The sequence below is a fragment of the Sorex araneus genome, chromosome 4 (assembly GCF_027595985.1).
Source record: "Sorex araneus isolate mSorAra2 chromosome 4, mSorAra2.pri, whole genome shotgun sequence".
NCBI classification, from domain to species: Eukaryota; Metazoa; Chordata; class Mammalia; order Eulipotyphla; family Soricidae; genus Sorex; species Sorex araneus.
In genome coordinates this window covers 222,279,682-222,302,348 of record NC_073305.1, presented here as the reverse complement: position 1 = coordinate 222,302,348, position 22,667 = coordinate 222,279,682, and the positions used below count along the sequence as shown (strand labels likewise).

At 64.9% G+C, this 22,667-nt stretch overlaps 3 protein-coding genes across 5 annotated transcripts; 1 reads left to right on the top strand and 2 right to left on the bottom strand.

The window, feature by feature from the left end:
* Positions 1 to 609: 609 nt before the first annotated feature.
* CLCN7 (chloride voltage-gated channel 7) lies at positions 610 to 9,972 on the bottom strand. Its single transcript, XM_055135433.1, has 25 exons — positions 9,759 to 9,972; positions 7,501 to 7,572; positions 6,668 to 6,736; positions 6,520 to 6,585; positions 6,278 to 6,410; positions 6,095 to 6,204; positions 5,764 to 5,844; positions 5,333 to 5,395; positions 5,181 to 5,264; positions 4,692 to 4,785; positions 4,544 to 4,608; positions 4,278 to 4,394; positions 4,001 to 4,055; positions 3,730 to 3,790; positions 3,409 to 3,547; positions 3,118 to 3,211; positions 2,785 to 2,954; positions 2,406 to 2,457; positions 2,193 to 2,320; positions 2,025 to 2,110; positions 1,811 to 1,940; positions 1,668 to 1,727; positions 1,415 to 1,585; positions 1,252 to 1,332; positions 610 to 1,173 (listed from the first exon to the last, which is right to left on the bottom strand). Exons 1-25 carry the CDS (start codon positions 9,906 to 9,908, stop codon positions 1,087 to 1,089), a joined length of 2,418 nt encoding a protein of 805 aa, XP_054991408.1. The 5' UTR covers positions 9,909 to 9,972; the 3' UTR covers positions 610 to 1,086.
* Positions 9,973 to 11,704: 1,732 nt separating this feature from the next.
* On the bottom strand, positions 11,705 to 14,310 carry PTX4 (pentraxin 4). Its single transcript, XM_055135458.1, has 3 exons — positions 14,130 to 14,310; positions 13,098 to 13,638; positions 11,705 to 12,912 (listed from the first exon to the last, which is right to left on the bottom strand). The coding sequence occupies exons 1-3, from the start codon at positions 14,298 to 14,300 to the stop codon at positions 12,275 to 12,277; spliced, it is 1,350 nt and encodes a 449-aa protein (XP_054991433.1). The 5' UTR covers positions 14,301 to 14,310; the 3' UTR covers positions 11,705 to 12,274.
* Positions 14,311 to 17,192: 2,882 nt separating this feature from the next.
* Positions 17,193 to 22,622, top strand: TELO2 (telomere maintenance 2). Of its 3 annotated transcripts, none has more exons than XM_055135431.1 (20): positions 17,194 to 17,918; positions 18,126 to 18,403; positions 18,625 to 18,693; positions 18,774 to 18,921; positions 19,214 to 19,316; positions 19,400 to 19,468; positions 19,545 to 19,686; positions 19,762 to 19,910; positions 20,005 to 20,084; positions 20,183 to 20,284; positions 20,360 to 20,448; positions 20,528 to 20,619; positions 20,684 to 20,800; positions 20,879 to 20,950; positions 21,277 to 21,426; positions 21,523 to 21,617; positions 21,751 to 21,850; positions 21,918 to 21,982; positions 22,060 to 22,175; positions 22,447 to 22,622. In XM_055135431.1, the coding sequence occupies exons 1-20, from the start codon at positions 17,587 to 17,589 to the stop codon at positions 22,548 to 22,550; spliced, it is 2,472 nt and encodes an 823-aa protein (XP_054991406.1). In that variant the 5' UTR covers positions 17,194 to 17,586; the 3' UTR covers positions 22,551 to 22,622. The 3 variants fall into 3 exon arrangements, 2 of the variants coding, with proteins under 2 accessions (XP_054991406.1, XP_054991407.1); XM_055135432.1 differs by having other exon boundaries at positions 17,196 to 17,918; positions 19,762 to 19,898; XR_008629782.1 differs by lacking the exon at positions 21,751 to 21,850 and having other exon boundaries at positions 17,193 to 17,918.
* The last annotated feature ends 45 nt before the right edge of the window (positions 22,623 to 22,667 follow it).

Sequence of the window (22,667 nt, the reverse complement as noted above, 5' to 3'; positions counted from 1 at the left end):
CCGGTGGAACTCAAGCCCTCTGCCCTCTGCCCTCACAAGGCCGCTCCAACTGCCGGCTTCTGCCCCAGGTAGGGCTGGGGGTGGTCTGCTCTGACCCCAGGTCTGATACAGCTGCCACTGGTGAGGTTTCAGGCTCCTCACAAACTTCCTGTGCGTCTGCCCTGTCACCAACACCCAGGGTTGACAGGGCTTCCTGGGCGGCTGAGGGCGTCCTCCCCGGGGCCTCCTGCACAGGTGAGGGGGTCCGGGAAGCCCTGGGGGCTTCCTGAGTAGCAAAGCAGGTTAGGAGCAAGAAGGACCTGCAAACAAACAGCCCCTGGGAAGGAGACGCACACAGTCGCGTGTCTGCTTAGAGGCACGGCGAGCAACAGATGGGCGAGAGGCGGGGACGGGAGAGACAGGGACGGGGGACAGGGATGGGAGAGGAGGTTGGGGGGAGACAGGAGAGAAGTGGATGTGGGGTCCAACCTGCGCATCTAGGGAGCCTGTGGCCCCTTATCAGCTTCCCAGGGCTCCTGTCTATGTTCCCCACCCCCCAACACGCATCCAGCAACCTGGCTGGAAGAAGCCGGAGCAGCCGTCAGGGCAAAGGCCTTTATTATGTCCCACTCGGACCCGCCTCCCCCACCCCCAGAACACCCCGAAACAGGGAAGCGTTGGCCCGCGCTCCCCAGACACGAGAGTCCGTCGGCTAAGGTCCAGTCTGCGCCGCCTGGGGGCACAGTGTCCTGCTTCTGCTGACCAGAGCTGGCATCAGAGCCCAGGAAGGCACCGCGTGGGCAGACCGCGTGTCCGCAGAGCCGGCGATGGCCCTGTGCCAAGTCTCTGAGTCCTGCTTCCACGGTGGCTGGGACTCCAGCTCTGCAAGGCCGCAGGGTGGCGATGCTGGTCCCCACTGTGTCCAGCGGGGCCCGGGCCAGGCGCTTCCTGCCTGGGGCTGCTCCCGATCTCAGAGCTGAGACAGAAGCCAGAGAAGAGCTGCAGGTGTGCACATGCACACACATGTACGCACACATGTACACACACAGGAGGGAGCAGCTGGGAGATGTCCAGGGTGCAGGGCAGGGAGAGCGGGGCAGGCCCCGCTCACGTCTGGGCCAGAGAGAGCTCCTCCAGGCCGCCCTTCCCGAGCCGGTACCGGGCCAAGTCCTTCCTGGTCACGAGTCCCACCACCTGCAGGAGCAAAGGTGGCTGTGTGCAGACCGGGTGGGGGAGGGGCGGGCTGGGGTGGGGCAACGGGAGGTCCCTTACCTGATTGAGGTTGTCCACTACCACCAGGTGCCGGAGGCCCAGGGCCCGGAACAGCTTAAAGACTCTGGGCAGAGACGCCTCCTGCAGGAGAAGCCCTGTCAGCCTGGCCCCCCGTGCCTCCCTCAGGCCCCCCGAAGGCCTCCCCGCTCTGCCCTCCGCACACCTGAGGCACGGTATAGGGGGAGGGGTTCATAAACTCAGACAGGTCCATGGTGCAGTCCCGCTCGTCCTGGGACACGTGGATGGACTGGATGGGTGGAAAGCGCGGGTACGCGTCCCGGAAGTCCTTCAGCCGCAGGCGCCGCCGCGTCAGGTTGGACCTCTGCACAAACACCTGTGCGGCGGGCAGCAGTGACCCCATGAGCCGGCGGCCCCGTGAGCCCGGGAAGAGGGTCCACGCTCCCGCCGGCACCCACCTTGTGCTTGAGCAACACGATGAGCTGTGAGCGTAGGATCAGGCCCTGGAGCCGGGCGGGCTGCAGGGGAGAGTCTGTCAGGGCGGAGCCGAGGCCCCTGGGCCCCTCGTGTGCACTCGGAAGGACGTCCCAGCAGCGGTTACCTGGGCGTCACCAGCGGGTGCCACCACGGGGAAGCCATTGTGGTTGGAGGTCGTGTCACTGAGCACGTCCACGATGACGCCCACCTTCTCCGTCCTGCGCAGACACGTGACTGGCGTGCTCATCACCTCCCTGCAGGACAGCGGGTGAGTCCCCAAGCCTGTCAGCTCCCTGCGGGACACAGCGAGCCCGGCCTGGGACCCGGGGCACCCCTACCTGGCGGTGAGTGCGTGGGAGGTGACTGGGGCCTCCCAGTGGAGGAAGGGCACACTCTGCAGCTGGATGTGCATGTCATACAGGCCCTATGGGAGGAGGCGTGGGGGTCCACGGGGGTCACCGCAGAACCCCAGGACCACCCCCCAGGCACAGGCCAAGCCAGCTGACCTCGATGAAGACGTCGCCCACGATCTTGGCGGTCATGAGCACCAGCATGATGGGGAAGCCGTAGGTCACGCTGCTCGTGGCCTCCATCATGATGACCGTCAGGCTCAGTGTCATCCGCACGATCCCACCTGCGGTGCAGCACAGCCATTGCCAGTCCCTGGGTGCCACGCGCCTCCCCCCTGCTCCCCACGGTCCCCCGCAGGCTGCACTCACCAAGCTGAGCCGCTGCTCCCATCAGGGCGTATTTGCCTGGGTCCGCCCAGATCTGTGGGGACACAGGATCTGCAGCTTACAGACAGACAGACAGACAGACACACACACACACACACACAGACACACACACACACACACACAGGTACTAGGCACAGAGTGTGTGCACACGTGGCATATGCGGGTGGACAAACATGCATGGCACACCCTGTGCGCACACACACGGGCTCCCATACACAGCACATGCACATACACGAGCTGAGGTGAACAGCAATGGGCAGGCTGCAAGGGGAGAGGGAACCCGCAGGAGGGGCATCTCTGGGGTCTCCCTGCACACCAGCCGCCGGCCCCCAGCCCCTTCACACTGCAGGTGGGCCCTCACCGCGGCGCCCGTGAGGTAGGACAGGGAGATGCCGAAGAGCCGGCCCCAGGCGGCGCCGATGAGTAGCGAGGGGATGAAGACACCGGCTGACACGGTCAGCCCGTAGGTCCAGCAGGCCAGGAAGAAGTAGACCAGGGTGAAGAGGCCGAGCGTGAGGGGGTTGTAAGAACCTGCGGGGGGGCGTGGGCTCCTGGATGCTTCCTCAGGGCTACAGAGGGGGCAGTGCCCACCGAGGCCTGATACGAGGACCGTGCACACAGCAGCAAGAGCCGAGAGAGACGTCCCGAGCACCGCCCCCACCCACAGGGCCACTGTGCCCGATGGGGCGGGTACCTGGGGGGTCATGGAAGAGGCTGACCACACTCTTCTCCGGGGTGTTGAAGAAGGCGGCTGCCATCGAGTTGTACTCACCGTCTGCGCAGAAAAGCTGGGGAGTGGACACAACAGGGACAGCGCGAGTCAGGGCCGGTGCAGGGCAGCACGAGGCCCCAGGGAGGGCGTCACGCCCGGCACAGGCCCTATTAGGTGCACCCTGGCCACCCCTGGCCGGACAGTGAGCTGAGCACTGGGCCGCTGCACACGTGTGGAGGCGTGTGTCTGTATGCATGCAGGGTCGGGTCCCACCTGTAGCGGGTAGGACACGGAGCTTCCCCGCAGAGGCTGGCAGTCCCGGGACGAGTAGATGAGCACAAAGGCGACTGTGGCCGTGACGGCGGCCACCAGCATGGCCTCGACCACCTGCAGGCAGGGCCGGTGGATATACCTGCAGTGGACGGGCAGGCATCAGTGGTTACTGCCCGGGCCCCACTGTGGGCAGTCGCTCCTTGACCCCCAGGAGGTACCAGAGGTGGGGCCGGGTCTCATGTGCACAGAGAGATGGGTCCTGGCACTGGCCCATGGTGTGGCCTCACCCCACACACCTGCACTCTGTCCCCAGCTTCTCACCTGATTCGGAACATCGTCAGCCAGTAGTTCAGTGCGTTGAACACGGCTCCGAGCACGCCACCTGGGCGGTAAGGCACGTTTGAGGCGCGGAAAGGTCGGGTTCCATCCGCCCGCCTGTCCACCCACAGGCCTAGTCCTCCCTCCAAGGCACGAAGGCCTCAGAAGGCCGCAGGGCAGACGCGGGACTCCAGCGTCCAGTCAGTGGCCACGTCAGTCCCCCCAGTGTCTGCTCCTGGGGTGTGTGTGCCCGTGCCCCGGCCCTGGGCCTTACCCAGCACACCCATGGCGATGAAGATGGGGATCTCGTGGATGGTGTACACCATAGTCTGGGAAGAGGAGACCAGCGCGTCTCAGCCCTCTGCTGGCGCAGAGTATCTGTCAGACGCCCACTAGGGTCCTCCTGCTCCACACTAGGTCGGCTCCTGTGGGCTTGGGCCGTAGGGCACACGGGAGGGAACCCTAGGGCATAGCTCAGACCCCCCCACGGCTGCCCGCAAGGTCACAGGTGAGCTCTGGCCTGCCCCTGTGCAGGTGAAGCAGGGGGTTACCTCGCTGTCAAACCTGCCGAAGTTGATGAGGCCGGGGCTGGAGAGGTCCCACACGTTCCCGTGGTAGATGCTCAGGACGAAGTTCAGGGTGAAGGTGGAGATCATGGATGCAAAGAACTGGGGGCAAGAAGCAGCCGAGTGGATAGCGGGGGTACGGAGCAGAGGGGCTGCGGGGTCACTGGGCATAGGAGGGCAGAGTAAGGGAGAGCTGCGGGAAGGGCAGAGGGGTGGAGCTCCAGGGGAGGAGGCAGGGGCGAGGCACTCACGATCCTCCACGTGAGGAACTGGTTCCAGAAAGAAGCGCCTTCCTCCAGACTGAACAGGACCCCGCCTGCAACAGGCGGAGAGGCCCATGGCACCTGCCCACACACGCTGGGCCGTGCTCAGGGGCCGGAAAGGACAGAGGGCCCTTACCCACGGGGGCGCCAAACGCGGCAGACACTCCAGCGGCAGCTCCCGCCGAGACGAAGTCCCGCTTCTCGGTGTCCCTGCGGAAGTACTCGAAGATCTGGCCCAGGGACAGAGGGGACAAAGTTGGCTCAGCACGGGTGGAGGCGGGGCTCAGACCAAAACCTCAGGTGCTGGCAGGACAACAGCCAGAGGCGCATGGATGGCGCCGAGACGGGAGAAACTCTGGGCTACAGGGCAGCTGGCAGACGCTAGGCCCAGCCAGTCGAGGGCGGGCACAGCTGCCGGGCCAGGCAGAGTGCAGGCTTCAGTCAGGAGTCCAGGTCCAGCCTCGGCCTGTGGGTCCAGCAGCACCGCCGGGTACGGCCCCACCAAGATGCTACTCCAGGAGCGCCAGCAGCACCAACCGAGGAGCACGGGGGCGGTGGGGGACACACTCCCACCCCAAGCCCGGCCAGATGAAACCCCCCACCCCGGCCCTCGGGCTGCACGCACCCTGAAATCCCGCTTCAGCGACGTCGATCTCCCCTGCGAGACGCCGGCAGCAATGACGGAGCCGGAGTGGATCATCGGCCCCTCCTGGAAGAGGCATGGGCTTAGCGCAGGCGGGGCCCAGCGGGCACAGCAGGCCGGCCACACGCGGTTACCTTGCCCACGGCCAAGCCGCCCACCACGGACAGGATCACGCCGGACACCTTGATCACCAGCGTCTGGAACACAGGACACGGCAAGTCCCGTCAAAGGGCCCTGGTGGGCACCCGCGGGCAGGCGCAGCGTCTCGGGCACTGAGGCGGCACGCGGGGCTCCTGGCGCAGACATTCCGGAAGAGTCCGCCGAGGCTGGTCCCACCCAGCAGCCCAGAGCCCACCTGTTCCCGACCTGCGGGCCCCACACTCCCTCCACGCCGGAGACCCGGACAACCCCAGCCCCTGCCCTCCCCCAACCCCCCGGAGCCAGAGCAAAGGCAGGAGTCTGAGGGGAAGAAAAATCGAGGCAAGACGCTGCACAGCGAGCCGTGGGCACCCTCGCCAGCACAGGGCACGGCAGCCGGCACCCGAGAGCCTCGCGCCAGCCTCACCTTCAGACGCACCACGTGGGGGATCTTCACCCCGTTCAGGAAGCACTTGATCTGCGGGATGCCGCTCCCCGCTGCCACGGGCTGCAGAAGAGGGCCGGGCTGAGGGGCGCGAGGGCCGGGCGGAGGGGCGTGAGGGCGGGCTGAGGCGGCATGGGTGAGGGGCAGCTCGGACACCTCGGGTTGGGGTTTTCTGTTTGCTTTTTCCGGCCACACTCAGCTGTGTTGCGGTCACTCGTGGATGTGCTTGGGGACGCTATGGGGCGCAGGGACAGAACCCGGCTCTGCTGTGCGCAAGGCAAGCGCCGACGCCCGTCCAGCCGCCCAGGCCTACCTCGATGAAGGCGACGATGGCGGAGCCGACGAGCACAAAGGCGGAGTTGAGGGAAGCCCAGAGCAGGAGCGAGAAGGACAGACCCCCCTTCTCCGTGAACTTGTCGATGTCTGCACTTGTCAAGGGCTACTCGGACTTCCCGGGTGCCCACACCACCCCCGGGCTGGCCACAGACAAGGATACTGCCCTTCACCAGCATGTACTTGAGGCCGGCCAGCTTCTCCACCATGATGTCGATGAAACAGGCCACCAGGCCCGTGAGCACACCGATGACGGCGCAGATGAACCAGCGCTTGATCTCCACTGTCCGGAAGGCCTGCAGGCACCAGAGACGGAGTGCGGGGAGCACGGTGAGCGCGGGGAGCGCAGGGAGCACAAAGGGCATGCCCCGCCCCCCACGCCCCTCGTGCACTCAGCCCGCTCACCGTGTGGTTGATGCGCCGCTCCTCCTCCAGGAACAGCTGGTTCTCACTATTGTCGTAGTCCAGACTCTGCGGGGTGGGGGAGACTCAGGGCGAGACTCAGGCCTCGGGGTGGGGGCGAGGTGGCGGGCCCTGGGGGCCTGAGGCCTACCTCGTACTTGAGTGACAGCAGCTTCTCGTTGTGCGGGATCTCCTTAGGCAGTGGGGACGGGGGCTCCGCCTGTTGTGTGGGGGTAGGGTGAGGACACCCCACGAGGAGACAGGCCCGGGGCTCCCACACCCCTGCCTTGCCCGGAGCCGTCACTGACAGCCCCTGGGTGGTGGGCGGTACCCACTGGGGAGCTGGAGAGCTTGGCGCAGTGGTCAGGTGGGGTGCTGGCAGGGGGTGGCCTGCTGACCCTTCCAACATCAGGAAGCAGGCAGGTCCTGGCACCCTGGTGGTGGTGGGGCTGCCCCCAGCCCACGGACTCCTGTCCCTGAGGAGGTGAGTGGGGTCCCGGGTACCCTAGTAGCTTCCGGTAGGACAGGTGACCCCTACGGTGGGATGAGCCGGCACGGCAGACCGGGAAGTGCAGGGTGTGGGCAAGGAGCAAGAGGGACAAGGACAGCCTGAAGACCAGCACAGCTGTGAAGGGATTGGTGAGACCCCCTCACCCCTCCCTGTGCCCTGAGCCCCGCACCCTCTGCCCTGAGCCCCGTGCCCTCTGCTCTACGCCCCGTGCCCCGCACCCTCTGCCCTACACCCCGTGCCCCGAGCCCTCTGCCCTGTGTCCTCTGCCTTACGCCCTGTGCCCTACACTCCATGCCCTGCACCCTCTGCCCCGCACCCTCTGCCCTACGCCCCGTGTCCCGCACCCCCTGCCTTCACCCTCGCTCTTAGCAGCATGCTCTTTGCCCTGTGCCCGTACCCTGAGCACTGTGCCCTGTACCCTGCACCCTCTGCCCTCTGCCCTGCTCGAAGTCCAGAGTTGGGTGGCAACTCACTGGGTCCAGCAGCTCATCGTCCAACTCCACAGTGCTCATGTGCCCAGCACGGACAGATACTGGTGCAGGAGCCTGGGCAGGAGAGAAGCAGCTCAGCCTCTGGCCAAGGGGTGCCACCTGCTGCATGGACAGCCTAGGAGGGGGCCCCAGCCCCCACTGGGCGCCGGGCCGGGAGTGCAGGGGCAGCCAGGCTGGCAGGCACACGGGTCTACAGCGCCCCAGGCCCCTGGCCCCATCGGGGGGTGGGAGGACGCTGCCCACAGGCCCTGCAGTTCTGCGGCACCTGGGAAGAGGACGGTGCTTGGCGAGATCAGGAGAAGAGGGGGACAGACGCGCTCTGGCAGTCCCCTGCCTCGGCCAGGAAGCCCAGGCCCACGGCATAGGCGGGCTCGTGCCCGTGCCTGACTCCACTCTCCCAGTCCTGGAAAAGGCTCCCTCCCATCACGCTCCAGCCCAGCAGTCCAGGGGGCATCTGTCCCCCACCAGCGGCCGGTGCCTCGGGGCATGAGGGGGCGGGCATTGCACCCGCTGGCAGGTCTGCGGCAGACCACAGAGCAGGGCTGCACAGGAGGCAACAGGCAGGAGTGTGGCCCTCTGTGGCTGCACGAGTCCCTGTAAGTCTGGAACTTTCTGAGACTTATAAACAAAATGGGGCAGGGAGCTGGCGTCCACACCGCATGCTGCACCGTTTGGTGAGGAAGCAGACACAGCACCACCGGCCTGTGCCAACACAGGACAAAAACTCTCACGTTCAAATGCACTAGCAGTCCCAGAGACAGCAGAGTGAGAAGGCAGCCCAGGTGGGCAGGAAGACTGCAGGTCAGGGTCTGCGGGAGAGCATGGCAGGTGGGCACTGGCCTCACTCAGGTTCCATCTCTGGCACCCCGAGTCCCAGCAGGAGTGGGCCCTGAGCACCACTGAGGATGGCGGCACCCCCCAAATTCCTCTGGGCATGGATAAGCAATCGGGTGTGGGCTTTAGATGGGGCCACGGGGTGGGGGGGGCACATGCTTGCCTGCACGAGCAGAGGCCCCATCTTCAGCAATCACACCAAAGTGTGCCAGGGCCGGAGAGCAGAGTCAGGCCACAGCACTGAAGGCCACCTCCTGCCCAAGAAAGCCTGGCACAGGATAAGGACAACCTGTGGGCACCTCCAGGGCCTTCCTGGGGGAGGGGTGCAGGAGGTGGAAGACGGGACAGTAGTTCAATTGGTCCAGACACAGACGGGGCTGTGGGCTGGCCGCACTGGTCACTGGCCTTCGCACGGTCCACACTGGGCATCACCAGCCTCCACAGTCCACGCTGGGTCCCAAAGACTCAGCACTGCCCAGCTACATCCCACCAGGCTAATGCCAGGCTCACTCTCCGTACCACACGTAAGTCGAGCTTAAGTCGAGTGGGCGTGAGACCAGGGCAGAAGCTGGCAGGGAAGGAGGGATGTGGAGGTGCCATTCCGGGTGCCGGTGCCCCCCGGGAGATGGGCGGACCGCCCCCGACCCCACCGCAGACCGCGGCCGGCGGGGAAGATGCCAGGCGGGGGCACCAGGCGAGTCACACACCTGGGTGCGGGGCAGCCACAGGCCGGCGGGGATTTACGGAACTCTCCTTAGAAAGGGGAAACGCGGGGCTGGAGAGATAGCACAGCGGGTAGGGCGTTTGCCTTGCACGCGGCCGACCCGGGTTCAAATCCCAGCATCCCATATGGTCCCCTGAGCATGGCCAGGGGTAATTCCTGAGTGCAGAGCCAGGAGTAACCCCTGTGCATCGCCAGGTGTGACCCAAAAAAAGAAAAAAAAAAAAAAAAAAAAAAAGAAAGGGGAAATGCAGCGGGCCGAGAGAACCAGCCGCCAGCACCTCCCACGCGGGCAGCCCGGCGGCGGCGGCGCGGCTTGGCGGCCAGCGCTCCCGGGCCCGGCGGCCCCAGGCCAGCCCCGCGTCCGCGCTCAGGGGGACACAAAGCCGGGCACGAGGGCCGAGAGCCCCACCGGCGGACCCGAGACCCGCGAGGCCCGTCCACGGGTCCCCCAACGCCCCACGCTGCAGCGTCCCGCAGCCGCGACCCCGCCCACCCCGGCGTCCCGGCCCCGCCCCCCTCGCGTCCCCGCGTCCCCGGCGTCCCCCGCCCGCCCGGCCCCGGGTCCCGGCGTCCCCGCCCCCCGGCGTCCCCGCCCTCCTCGTCCCCGGCCCCCGGCGCCCCCGCGCCCCGCGCCCCCCGCCCCCGGCCCCCCGGCCCCCGGCGTCCCCGCCCCCGGCCCCACCTGGCGCGCGGCGGGCCCCGTCCCGTTCAGCAGCGGCGCGTCCTCTCCGGCAGGCTCCGCGGGCCGCCCCGCACTCCTCAGCAGCGGCGCCGCCTCGTCGTCGTCCTGGTCGCGGCCGGACCACGACACCTTTTTGGAAACGTTGGCCATGCCCGCCGCCTCCGGGATCGGCCCGGGCGGCTCGTGACCGCGCCGGACCACGTGACCCGCCGGGGCACGTGACCCGACGGCGGCCGCCGAGGGACAGGCTCGCGGGGCTTCCGGGAGGCGTGCCCTGCGGCCCAGCTACGCACGCGCACTGGCGGGGCCGGGGGCCGGGACCCGCCCCGGCCACGGCTCGGGCTGACCGGGAGGGGCCGAGAGTGCCCGGGCAGAGGGTCACGCACCTCCGGGAGTTCCCAGCGGAACTGTCTCTAGGGCCCAAGTGCAGACCCCCGAGATTGAGCCAGGAGTGACTCCTGAGCACCACCGTCATGTGTGACCCCCCCAGCTAAAACAGTTGGGGGACATGCCCTGTGGTGCCCAGGGTTTGGAAGGGTCTGCTGAGTCGCCCACAGTTTGCCCCCTGTACTGTCTCCATCCTAGGAAAAAAATTAAAAACCAGGGAACCCCACCTCCCATCACAACTGGAAATAAAACCAAAACTGAACCCGAAGTAAGGGGAAGTCGCCTGAGGTCTTCAGTTTCTCCCATAAACACCCTACAAGCCCTTGGAAGGACAAATGGACACATTCTTCCTAGTGTCAGTGCAATCCTGCACTTGGGGTGCAACATGGGGACCCCCCTGGGACAACAACAAGGAAGGCTGGCACGGGCCCAGAGCTGAGCGGTGGGGCAGTGCTGAGGAGGGTGAGCTGGCCCCAGGGCCACCGCCAGGCCAGGGGCTGGAGGAGCTGACCTTTCAGGGGTCCCAGCGGCCAGGGCAGGCAGTGCAGGACAGAGGGGTTTGAGGTTTCACAGTCTGTCCTCCCAGACTGGGGTCAAAGGCAGGACATGACTGAAGTGCAGGTGGCTATGATCCCGTGGGCCCCCAACAGCCGTATGCGCGTTCACAAGCCCCTGCCAGTTTCCTGAGCCCTGTCCCCCACCCCAACACACCGATGGCCATGCCACTGGCAGCACAGCCCACCTGAGCACCTGGGCCCATGTCACCATCAGCTGTGCTAGGACCTACCTGTTCCCCAGGTGCCCTCCGGCCAGGTCCACAGAGATGGGACCCTCTCTGCTCACCAGCACAGTGCATCGAGGGTGCCAGGAAGAACGGCCAAGATGTGACTCAGGGAACTAGAGCCGCACCAGGTCCCGGGGGGTTTCCCTGCCACGAGTTCTCCTTGATCTTGACTCATGAACAGGCGCGGTGGGAGGCGGGGACTGCACGGCGAGCCTTGCTGTCTGGGTCTCACTGCTGGAGCCCGGTTCCAAGCCTGCTCCACACTCAGTGCCCACCCGCACCAGGCGCTTGCCTGGCATGCAGCACACAAGTTCCATCCCCAGGACCCTGTGTGAACCCCTGTCTTGCCAGGAGTGACTCCTAAGCACAGAGCCAGGAGTAAGAGCTGAGCATTGCCAGGGGCAGCCCAAAAACAAAGGGAGGGGGGAAAAAGATGGAGGGGCTCCCCACTACCCCCACCATACATACACATATAATCACACAGAGACACACTCACACTCATTCTCACGTTGACAGCCCTACACACACAGACTCTCATCTTCACTGCACAGACACACACGTACACGCCCATTTCCCTCTCTCCCCCCCTTGATTTTCCAAGTCCCGTATCTGCCTTTGGACCCTGGCAAACGTGCAGCTATGATGTGAGTTTACATCACACCAAGGTTTGGAAACAGACTCTTCTATCGTAATTACGTCTTCTAGCTGTCCATGCATTTTAATCGTCACAATTTAGAATTTGTTTTGTTTTGTTTTGGGGACCACACCAGCAAATCTTAAGGGTTACTCCCTGCCCTGCACTCAGGAACTACTCCTGCCAGTGCTCAGGGGACATATGGGTTTTTGGGGATCAAACTGGAGATGTCTGGCCCTGTGCAAGGCAAACACCCTCCCCTTTGTACTATTGCTCCAGCCCCCAGAATTCTGTTTTAATATGAAAAGGACACATGAAGATACACGTTGGCAAGGACACAGGGACTCAGGTGGCTGGACCAGGTATGAGAGCTGGGCAAGCATTTGGGGCCCCACAAGGCAGGAGAACAGCCAAGTGTGGCTCGGCTTGGTTGTCCAGCGGAAGGGCTGATGGTCTGAGACAGCCAAGCACCAGCAGTTCTCACATAGCAGTGGCAGCAGGTTGGGAGGGAATGGCAGGACTGCCCCTGGGGTCACGGAGTCCCAACTCCGCTCCTGGTCCTGCCGACAGCTCAGGGGCCATCCCGGCCAGCGCAGGAAGGCATCCATGAGACTCTCAGCTCTGCCTGTCAACCGTCCCTGCGTCCCTGCTTCCTGTTGTCTGGTTCTGACGCCCTGTGGACTGCCGGAGTCTGTCTGGTTCTGCTGTGGTTCAGGGACAGAGCGGGAGGCAGGAACAACTGGCCTGTCGTACCCCGCCCTCGAAGGTGGCGTCAGCTAGTGTGAGGATGGCACCCTCAGGGAGTGCCTTTCCGGTGGCCAGCTCTGACACTTCCCCGGGGACCAGCACACGGTCCCAGATGGCCAGGCCGGCCAGGCTCCCCACGAAGGACTCTGCACTGTCAAAGCCACCCCCCACCCTATCCTGCTCCTGGCCGAGCACCAGGGAGCCCCCAGGTGGGATCTCGTAGCCCTCGCGGAAGCCAGAGCCAGCGGCCACGAGGCTGCGGTCCACGTGGAGCCAGTAGCTGCCCAGGACAGATGCCCACAGGACACAGACGTGGTGCCAGTGGCCATCCAGTAGTGGCTGGAGTGGCAGCTCTCGGAAGGCCGGGTCCCCGATGACCAGGTGGATGGAGCCAGGGCGCAGGGAGTCCCGGCCGTGCAGTACCAGCTTGTTGTCGTTGTCCTCCGTGGCATAGGACAGGAGGGTGCCCAGGCGGCCCGGGGCTGTGCGTATCCAGCTGCAGACGGACAGGGCCCGCAGGCCGGCCTGGAAGCCAGGCCGGAGGAAGACGGCGCTCTTGGTGGAGGCGGTGGGGAAGACGAGCACGGGCCCCACGTTGCAGTCTGGGGGTGAACGGGAGTGGGGCACGTCAGCTATGCACCCACGTGCGCTGCGCACAGCCCCCCAGCGGCCGTGGCCGCAACTGGCTGCCCAGCTGGGACTGGTCACTTCCTGCCCATCCCAAGCACCAGCTGGGGCTCACGGAGACGCGGGGTGCATGCATGTGGGAAGGATATGTGGCACTTACTCTCTAGGTGGATCTCGGGGGCCCTTGCCCCCTGGCTGCTGTGGCCTCTGGGTGCCTGTGTGTCGTCGAGACGGGCAGTAAAGTCCCGGAGCGGGTGTCCAGGAGGAGCTGAGGGTGTCTGTCTGCCCTGTGGTGGCTTTGTGGTGTTTGGCTGCAGTGGCAGCTCCAGGGCAGCCAGCCTGGCCCCCTGGCTCTGCACGAGGTGCAGGAGGTGAGCCAGCGTGTCCTGCTGGGCACGCATGTCCCGCGCCAGGCCATTCAGGGCCTCCCTCCGCGCCTCCTGCTCCTGCATCTGCTGACTGCTCCCCCGGTCCAGGGTGGCGCCCAGGGCCTGCAGCCGCGCGTCCACCCGGTGGCCCCTGCGCTGTGTCTTCCTCAGTGAGGTCCTGAGCTGGCCCAGGTCGCCATGCAGAGTGGCCCAGGAGTGGTTGAGTGCCTGGACCGCAGCCTGGCTATGGAGGCTCAGGCTGCGGAACTGGGTGTCAATGCTGAGGGCGATGTCCTGGAACTGGGCCACACTGACCTCCTGCAGCCTCTGGACCTGTGGCAGGACACATGCTGCGCGGGGCTGATCCCAGAGGGCCCCATCCCACACCGGCACCCCTCCTGGCAGTGGGCACGCTCCCACCAGCCAGGGTCTCTCCCTATGCCCATAGTTCTTGGGGTCTGGTTGGGAGTGGACGGACGGCGGGGTGGGCTTCATCAGCCCTTTGTGGGAACCAACGTGGGGAGCCCCCATAGTGGCACTCAGCTGGTCCTGACCACACAGGCACAGGCTGGCCATGGTGTTCTGCATACTGCGGGAACTGTCCTCTCCTTCCCGACACTCCCGTAATTGTGGGGCGGCTAGAGAGAGCATAGAGGGGCAAGGCTGGCCTTGCACAGAGCCGACCCTGGCTTCATCCCCAGCATCCCACAGGGTCCCCGAGCCTGCCAGGAGTAACCCCCCTGAGCACAGCCAGGTGTGATCCAGAATCCCAGGACAAAAAGCCAAACTGAAAACAACTTCTGGGCGAGGGGAGGGAAGCTGACCTGTGCCTCCAGCCGACGCAGCCGCTCCAGCAGGGGCCTCCCACGCCTAGCAGGGCTGGCGTCCTGTGATGGAGCTCCGTGGAGGCAGAGGGAGACGGATGCCAGGGAGAGCAGGAGTGTTCTGCCCGAACAGCCCATTCTCACGGCCGGGCTGAGTGGCCCCTTTCTCATCCCGTGGGCTTCTCCCTGCCGCCTGTGCCTGACCAGACTCTCCAGCCCCTTCCAGCCCACGGGGCCTGCGGACACAGGTTCCCAAGGAGACAGGCATGAAACATGCAAACAGTTTCTCTGAGAAGTGGCTGTGTGGGGCTGGCTGTCAGCGGGCCGGGACAGTGATGATCTTAGCAGATGCCACTGTCTCTGGTTCCTGCCAGCGGAGCCACGCGGGGGTGGCTGTGGCTGCTTCCGGGATAAAGGAAATGGCACCAGGACCCTCCTGAACTTATCTGGGGTGCAGCACTGTGGAGGCTCCCCAAGAGATAGGTCCTGGTCCTCTTGGGGCCACACACCCTTGTTCACGTCCTCTGCTTCCAGCCCCTGGGGTTCTTTGTGGCCAGGCCACCCCAATCTTGCCATGGCCACACAGCTTCCTGCAGGTAGGTCAGGGCAGAGTCTGAGGAATCCTGGGATGACAGGCCTTAAGACAGTGTGAGCAAGAGTGCGGCTTCTTCACCCAGCACCACCACCACCCCTGCACACACAGCTGCCTGTAGGGGCTTGGCCCACCCTGGACGGAGACCATTGCCAAATGCAATGGCAGTCGTGGCAAGTGCAGTTAGCTGAGACTGCAGGAAGGGCTGCTGGGACGGAGAGACACGAAGGGTGGCACAGTGGGGATGGCACTTGCTTCACACTTGGCTGACCCAGGTTCAATCTCCAGCATCTTTTAGGGTCCCTCATGACCGCCAGGGGTGATCCCTGAGTGAAGAGCTGAGTCAGCCCTGGGCATCATTAGATGTGGCCCCCCTAAAACTAAAAACAGTTGAGAATAAGAAGAAGCTAGAGCACTTACCAGAGTAAGGAGATGATTCTGCAGCAAAGGGCTTGCACATGTGAGGCCCTGGGCCCTTCTCTCTCCCTTCCTCTCTCTTTCTCTGTTTTGGGGTCATACCCAACAGTACCCAGGATGACTCCTGGTTCTGCACTCAGGGTTCACTCCTGGCTGGGCTCCAGGCACTAGATGTGGGAATCCAAACCGACTGCAAGGTAAGTGCCCTAACATCTGTACTCTGGCCCTTAGTTGTTCTTTTTTTAAAAATTTATTTTTTAAATTGAATCACCATGAGAAAAGTTATAAAGCTTTCAGGTTTAAGTCTTAGTCATACAATGATCAAACACCCATCCTTTCACCAGGGCACATGTTCCACCAGCAAAGAACTCCAGTATACCTCCCATCCCACCCCTCTCCTCGCCTGTGTGGCTGATGATTTTCACTTTACTCTCTTTACTTTGATTACATTCAATATTTCAACAGAAAACTCACTATTATTATTTGGAATTTTCCTTCAAGAATCAGACCTGCCGAAAAGGCATCATTTGATAATTTGTTTTCCATTGCTGAGAATGAAGAGCATATGAGGTCGCGGTTTTGGATTTCTGGTATTTTAGTAGCTAAATCCACGGAAATTTATGCCAGAAGTTGTGTAACTGTGAGCTTGTACCTCCGATTAGTGGGCTCTATGGCAGTCACCATGAGCCGCCGAAAGGAAAGGTCGAGTGAGAAAAACTTTTCCCCTCCCGGGACGGCATAGGGCTGTAGCTTAGTTCACAGTCTAAAGGCATTTCTGCAAGAAGCCGCTGGGTGCCGAAAGTAGTTTGTGGGCCTCCGGGATCATGGTCTTTTAGAAGCGGAGGAGCCATTCATGTGAGGCTGCTCGGGGTCCTTTTCTTTTCTTTTTCTTTTTTTTTTTTTCTTTTTGGGTCACACCCAGCGATGCTCAGGGGTTACTCCTGGCTTTGCACTCAGGAATTACTCCTGGCAGTGCTTGGGGGACCATATGGGATGCCGGGGATCGAACCCGGGTCGGCCGCGTGCAAGGCAAACGCCCTACCCGCTGTGCTATCGCTCCGGCCCATTCTTTTCTTTTTCTTTTTTAAAGAGGACAACTTGTATTGCAAACCATCATGCACAAAAATAGAGGAAGGCTGGGGGTGGGGTATTGGGGGATGGTGGGAGGGAAATAGGGGACATTGGTAGTGGGAAATGTACACTGATAAAGGGTTGGATGTTGGATCATTGTATGAGTGAAATCCAATCGTGAACAGCATTTTAATGGTCTATCTCACAAATATTCAATAAAAAATGATAAAAAAAAAGTAATGTGGAGTTCATGCCCTTTCCAGTCAGTGGCTGAATAAATAGCAGAACTCTTACATTAAAAGAAAAAAAAGAACAATGGCCACACTTGCAGTGTTCAGGGGCTACTCCTGGTGGTACCAGGGATCCCAGTGGGGCCAGCCACATGCCAGGCAAGCACGCTGTTGGCTGTGCTCTCTCTAGTTTATTTTCCTTCCTGCTAGCTGGACCTGTACCCAGGGATGGGATCTGCTTTAACCTGTCATGGAATTCACTGAGGTTTGTTGTGGGAATAGGGAGTCTTAAATTTTCCCGCAACTCTGGTCCAGACTGGAAGAGTCGGGAGGTTCCCAGCGTCTGCAGGCTGACCAGTCCAGTGCACTGTCCTCGAGGTGGCACCAATCACCAAACCGGAATCCGAGATGTGACGGGTGGGGTTGTTTATTTGGGCCGGCCCATGTGGAGCGGGCTGCCCCAGAAACAGGCGGCGCTGGGTCTGGACCACTGCAGTCACTGACTTCCCATCAGGGACACGGTCCTTCTCCAGAGAAGGCAGGGAGTAGGGAGGACTTGAACCCGGGATGGTCTGGCGGCTCAGCCGCTCCGGCCCCGCCCCCGCCCCCGCCCCGCCCGCTGTTGCTCCGGCCCCGCCCCCGCCCCGCCCCGCCCGCTGTTGCTCCGGCCCCGCCCCCGCCCCGCCCCGCGGCTCAGCCGCTCCGGCCACGCCCCCACGGCTCAGCCACTCCCAGCCGGCCCCCGGCGCAGGCGCACAGGCTGCCGCGCGCCCGGCGCCTCTTCTGGTTCCCCGGCTTCCATGGCCGATTGGTCTGGAGCCGCGCCGGTCCCGCCCACTTCGGAGCTCCCGGAAGTCGACAGCCGCCGAGCACGGCTGTGGCGGGCCTGAGCAGGGCCTGAGCAGTCAGCGGCGATTTGCTGACCCTGAAGTGGGACCCCCACTGCCCTGAGCACCTCCCACCCTGCCCCGCATCCTGCACCCCCGGCCCACTCAACGGCGAGTCCCGGGGCGCCGCGCGCGGCTGGCAAGTGCGGACGCGGCGCCCGCGGCGCCCCACTGACCCCTGAGTGGTGCGGGCCCCAGGGGGGTCCCGGGCGCTGCCCCAGGCGCCCGGGCTCATCTCTGCCCCCCTCCGCGCCCCCGGGATGGAGCGGGCCGGCGCCGTCCGCCTGGCCGTCCAGGAGGCCCTGCGTGCCCTCTCCTCTTCTGAGGACGGCGACCACATCGCCAGCACGCTGGGGGCCCTGAAGCGGTACCTGGGTGGGACGGAGTGCCCGGCGCCCCCCGAGGAGCAGCAGGAGTTTGCTCGCGCCCATTTTGCAGCCCTCCTCCGAGGCCTCCTGGGCGCGATGAGGCTGGACCGGCCGCAGCTAAAGCCTGGAAACCAGCTGGAGGAGCTGTGTACCAGCTTCTTTCTGGAGGGCCCGGCTGGCCAAGCCTTCCTGGTGCTGATGGAGGGCATCGAGAGCGCCGAGGGGTGAGCTGAGGGGAGCAGCATCTTGGAGACACAGATCCCAAAGGTCTCCTGGTGTAACACTGCAGTGTGGTGGTGGAGGCTGCTTCTTCCTTGGGGGCGCTCCTGGCTCAGGGTGGCTGGCAGCGAGTGCAGTGCAGCTAGGGCTGCCCTGGAGGGGTGCGGGGGAGCGGGAGCCCAGGCCCTGCAGTCACCCTGCTCTTGCCTCAGCCCCAGCTCTCGTCTGATGAAAACAGCACTGCTGCTGGTCCGGTTCCTGGGCGCCGGCCGGCTGGCGGTGGTACTGGAGGAGCAGTGCGGACAGCAGCTGGAGCCAGCCTTCCCCATGCTCCAGGAAACACTCCTGGGCCTAGTGGTCAGCCTGCCTGACCGCCTGGCCAACCAGCTGCAGCGTGAGAACTTGCCGGAGTTCTTGCCTCAGAACTACTTCCCGCTGCTGGGAGAGGCAGCTGTGCGGGCCCTGCAGGCTGTCGTGGGCTCCCTGCGAGGTGAGGCCCCCCAGGGCGCCTGTCACTGCCCTCTGATGCTGCGGGGTGGGCCAACGTCCACGGCCCGGAGTTTCACTGGCTGGTGTGGTGAGGACCTTGGTTGTGGCGTTGCAGCCTGCTGCTCTCTGTGCCATGGATTCACACCTCTCCAGACTCAGAGCAGCCGGGGAAGGGGCTTCCCTGCCTGGCCCCGCGTCCCTCAGCTTTCCACTCCTGTCCAGGCGGCACCCACTGCTCTGTGTCCTTCGTGTCCCAGGCCGTCGGGAAGGCCTGTGTCCTGGGGCGGCACCGTGAGTCTTGGCTCCTGCGTGGGCGGCTGGGGTGGCCGTGGGCTGGCCGGGCAGCGTGGCTGACAGCACGTCCTTCCCAGGGGAGGTCCTGGGTGTGCTGGTGCCCCAGCTAACGGCACTCACGGACGGCAGCTGTCTGTGGCAGCGGGTGTGCTGGCGGCTGGCGGAGCAAGTGCCTGACCGCGCCGTGGAGGCTGTGCTGACGGGGCTGGTGGACGCTGTCACGGGGTGAGCACTTGCGGCCTCCCTGGAGACCGAGGGCCTGCTTGGGAGAGGGGCTCAGTGCGCAGGGCTGTTCTCCCCTCCCACCTGGTCCCACTGCCCCCAGGCCTTCTCACTCAGCCCCTGGGCGCAGAGCAGGGCTGCTAGGGGCCCAGGACGGAGTCCGCCGCACCTAGGCTGCTTCACAGAAAAGGCTCTGCGCCTTCTGCCGGGCTGCGGGTGCGAGGCCCCTGACCACTGCTTGGGAAGTTGGTACAGAGCTGGAGCTCGGACCAGGGTTCACGACCTTCCCCCACAGCCCGGAAGTCCTGTCCCGACTCCTGGGGAACCTGGTGGTGAAAAGCCCAAAGGCCCACTTTGTCGTGACTCAGAAACTGCTACTCCTTCAGTATCGACTCACGGTGAGCAGGGGTGGGGTGTGGGGAGCTGGCCCACTGCAGGGGGGTAGCCTGGTGCCACTGCCCACTGCCGGGCATCCTTGCAGACGGCTGCGCTGCAGAACCTGCTGGGGTACTTTGCCATGGACAGCCAGCGGCGGCCGCTCCTGGTCCAGGTGAGCGCAGTCCTGGGAGCTGCAGGGGGGAAAGGGGGACGGGGCGGGCGGGTGTCTGATGGCGGTGGTCCTTCAGGCCCTCAAGGACCTCCTGGAGACTTGGGGCAGCAGCAGTGCCATCCGCCATGCGCCCCTGGCCCAGCAGCGCTACGTGAGCAAGGCCTTGCTCCTGTGCCTGGTGCAGCTGCGGGAGGAGGAGCTCAGCCACGGCCGGGAAGGTGAGTGGGGCTGCTGTGACACAGTCCCTCAGCCCCGGCCCCCGCGGGGCTCCCTGCAGTCGCCTGTTCTTGCAGAGCTGATGGCCAGCCTGATGGCAGGGGTGAAGTGCCGCCTGGACAGCAGCCTCCCTGCCGTGCGCCGCCTGGGCATGGTTGTGGCCGAGGTAGCCAGTGCCCGGATCCACCCCGAGGGCCCGCCCCTGAAGTTCCAGGTGATTGGGGAGGTGAGAGGGCAGTGCGCCTGGATGCCAGCATGGCTCTTAACGGGGTCACTGCCTGTGAGGCGGGGGAGTGACCCTGGCATCTCTGCATTTGCAGTACGAAGAGGATGAGCTCAGCCGCGAGCTACTGGCCCTGGTAGTGCCCAGGCCTGCCGGTGACGGCCCCACAGAGACTGGGTGAGGTGCCACTGTCCCCAGTCCGGCCCCTGCTCCACTTGCTCGGTCTTCCCCACCCGCAGCAGGCCTGCCGGAACCTCCTCCTTGTTCCTTCCCAGAGGCCCCGCGGCCACGCCGCTGACTGCTGAGACTGCCGGGGACATGGGCAAGGATGGGGCGCCCCCAGCCCCTGCCCAGGGCTCCGACTCGGAGCTGGACAGGTGGGTCCTGAAACCCTGGTGGCAGGAGTGGGGCCCAGCCACCTGCCCCAGGTGACAACTGGCCTCTGCCCCCAGTGATGACGAGTTCACTCCCTACGACATGTCGGGGGATGGAGAGCTGAGGAGCGGCAAGGCACCCCTGTACGTGCGCGACTGCATGGAAGGTGGGTCTGCGTGCGGCTGGGGAGGCGGCTGTGGCACCGGCCTGGCCAGGCGCTGGCCCTGACGCGTCTGATCCTGTAGCCTTGACCACATCTGAGGACTGTGAGCGCTGGGAGGCAGCCCTGCGGGCGCTGCAGGGACTCCTCGCCCGGAACCCGGCTGCAGCCCGTGAGGTGAGTGCCGGAGCGGGGGGAGGCGCGTGCCGGCCGGCCCCCCCTTGCTGACGGCTGCATGCAGGTGAGTGTGGAGCTGGCCACGGTGCTCCTGCACCTGGAGGAGAAGACGAGTGTGGCGGGCTTTGAGGGGCTGCGCCAGCGAGCCTTGGTGGCTGTGACGGTGGCGGACCCGGCACGGGTGAGTCCCGAGGGGGCCTGTCCCATGGGGTCGGGGCCGGTTGTGTGCGAGTGGTCCCAGTGCCCCTCTCCTGCACAGGTGGCGGAGTATCTGACTGCGCAGTTCTATGCGCTCAACTACAGCCTGCGGCAGCGCATGGACATACTAGACGTGAGTGCCCGGCTGTCCTGGAGCATGGTCCATCCTTTGCTGTCGCTCATGCCACCTCACGGCCTCTGCAACTTCCTGGTCCCGCCTGGGGGTGGCGCTGGGCCAGGAGCGGGTGGGGGCCCGTATTCCCAGGGTCAGTGTCCGTGGGAAGCTGAGACCCTTCTGGAGTCGGTGGTGGTGTCACCCCGACACCTGCCGAGCCGCAGCAGCTCCGTCTGGCCAGGCCCTCGGGTTTCCTTAGCCATGCCCAGTACTGCCTGACCACCTCCCCTTCCATCCCCGTCGCTGCCCCAGGGAGCTGTGGCCCAATGCTGTCTCTCCCCCAGGTGCTGACACTGGCGGCCCAGGAGCTGTCTCGGCCTGGGCGCCCCAGGGAGGCCCCACCGGGCTGCCCCCAGACCCCCGTGGCCCTGGCCCCTGCCTGGCGGGCAGTGGTGGACGAGCGTGTCCGGAGGAAGACTCGGCGGCTGACCCAGGTTAGCAGGACCAGGCAGACGGGTCTCCTGTGCCCTGGGTATCTGGCTAGTGAGACCGTCGGGAGGGGCCGCGCCTGAATGCTGTCCACTCGGCAGGGCCCCACCCGGCACGTCACCACCGCTGCCAGCCCCAATCACTTCAGCCCGGTGTCTGGCTGCTTCTTCTTCCCCCTCATCCAGCATTTTGACAGGTCAGCCTAATATCTGGGGTGGTGTTTTTGGGGGGGAGCGGCAGGACCCAGGCTTCAGGGTGCGTCTCAGGCGGGGACTCCTGCCCGAAGCCCCCCCCCCCCACACCCGACCTTCGCCTGGGCTCTGTCGCAGGCCCTTGGTGACCTTCGACCTCCTGGGGGATGACAGCTTGGTTCTCGGACGGCTGGTTCACACTCTGGGGGCCCTGATGTACCTGTCGGTGAACACAGCGGTGGGTGAGCGGGGCCCAGGGCGGCGAGTGGCGGGTGCGGGACCAGCTCTGAGCCGTGCTGTTGCAGGCGGCGGCGGCCATGGGCAAAGCGCTGCTGGAGCTCGTGTGGGCACTGCGCTTCCACAGTGACACGTGAGTGTGGGCTGGCGCTGCCGGGGCTCCCTGGGCCTCCTGGCCAGGCCTCTGGGCTCAGCCGTGCCTGTCCGCAGCTACGTGCGCCGGGGGCTGCTGTCCGCCGTCTCCTCGGTGCTGCTGAGTGTGCCCGCCGAGCGCCTGCTGGGGGACCTTCCCGAGGAGCTGCTGGAGGCCGGGGCCTGGCTGGCAGGTGAGCGGCGCTGTGTCCTGGAGACTGCTGGCCCCACGCCCGCTGTACCCCCTCCGCCCTCCTTTCTCAGGCTCCCCGGGACCCTGGCCAGCCTGTCCTCGCCCAGGGGGTGGGGGCACTGCCCACCTGACCGTACCTGGACGGGATCCCTGCCAGGTGGGGGTGTCGTGGGGTGGGACACAGGACAGGGACGGCTGGGTCCTCCCGTGCTGGAAGGGGGTGGGGGACACTAGCCGCTCAGTCTCATGTCCATCCCCTCTCCTTCCGGCAGACGTGGCTGAGCAGGACCCAGACGAGGACTGCAGGCTGCTGGCCATGAAGGCGCTGCTGCTTCTGCGGAAACTGCGGGATAAGCTGCCCGAGCTGTGGGCGTGAGGGGCTCTGCCGCGTGCCCCTCGCCCGAGTGTGAGATTAAAGGACAGCTGTGCTGCCGGCTGTGCGCAGGGAGTGAGGCCTCCGAGATGTGCTTTATTGGGGCGCATGCCCACGGGC

Bases quoted from the DNA above. Each gene is read 5' to 3' on its own strand.
- PTX4 (XM_055135458.1), bottom strand. From the start codon at position 14,300: ATGAGAAAGGGGCCACTCAGCCCGGCCGTGAGAATGGGCTGTTCGGGC. The intron at 13,639-14,129 runs GTCAGCTTCCCT...GTCCTGCCACAG, and splicing joins TGCGTCGGCTGGAGGCACAG to GTCCAGAGGCTGCAGGAGGT. The intron at 12,913-13,097 runs GTAAGTGCCACA...GTTCACCCCCAG, and splicing joins CCCCGAGATCCACCTAGAGA to ACTGCAACGTGGGGCCCGTG.
- CLCN7 (XM_055135433.1), bottom strand. From the start codon at position 9,908: ATGGCCAACGTTTCCAAAAAGGTGTCGTGGTCCGGCCGCGACCAGGAC. The intron at 5,396-5,763 runs GTGAGGCTGGCG...CCTGTGTTCCAG, and splicing joins CCCACGTGGTGCGTCTGAAG to ACGCTGGTGATCAAGGTGTC. The intron at 2,321-2,405 runs GTGAGTGCAGCC...GCTGCACCGCAG, and splicing joins GGGAGCAGCGGCTCAGCTTG to GTGGGATCGTGCGGATGACA.
- TELO2 (XM_055135431.1), top strand. From the start codon at position 17,587: ATGGAGCGGGCCGGCGCCGTCCGCCTGGCCGTCCAGGAGGCCCTGCGT. The intron at 20,085-20,182 runs GTGAGGTGCCAC...GTTCCTTCCCAG, and splicing joins GACGGCCCCACAGAGACTGG to AGGCCCCGCGGCCACGCCGC. The intron at 20,801-20,878 runs GTGAGTCCCGAG...TCTCCTGCACAG, and splicing joins CGGTGGCGGACCCGGCACGG to GTGGCGGAGTATCTGACTGC.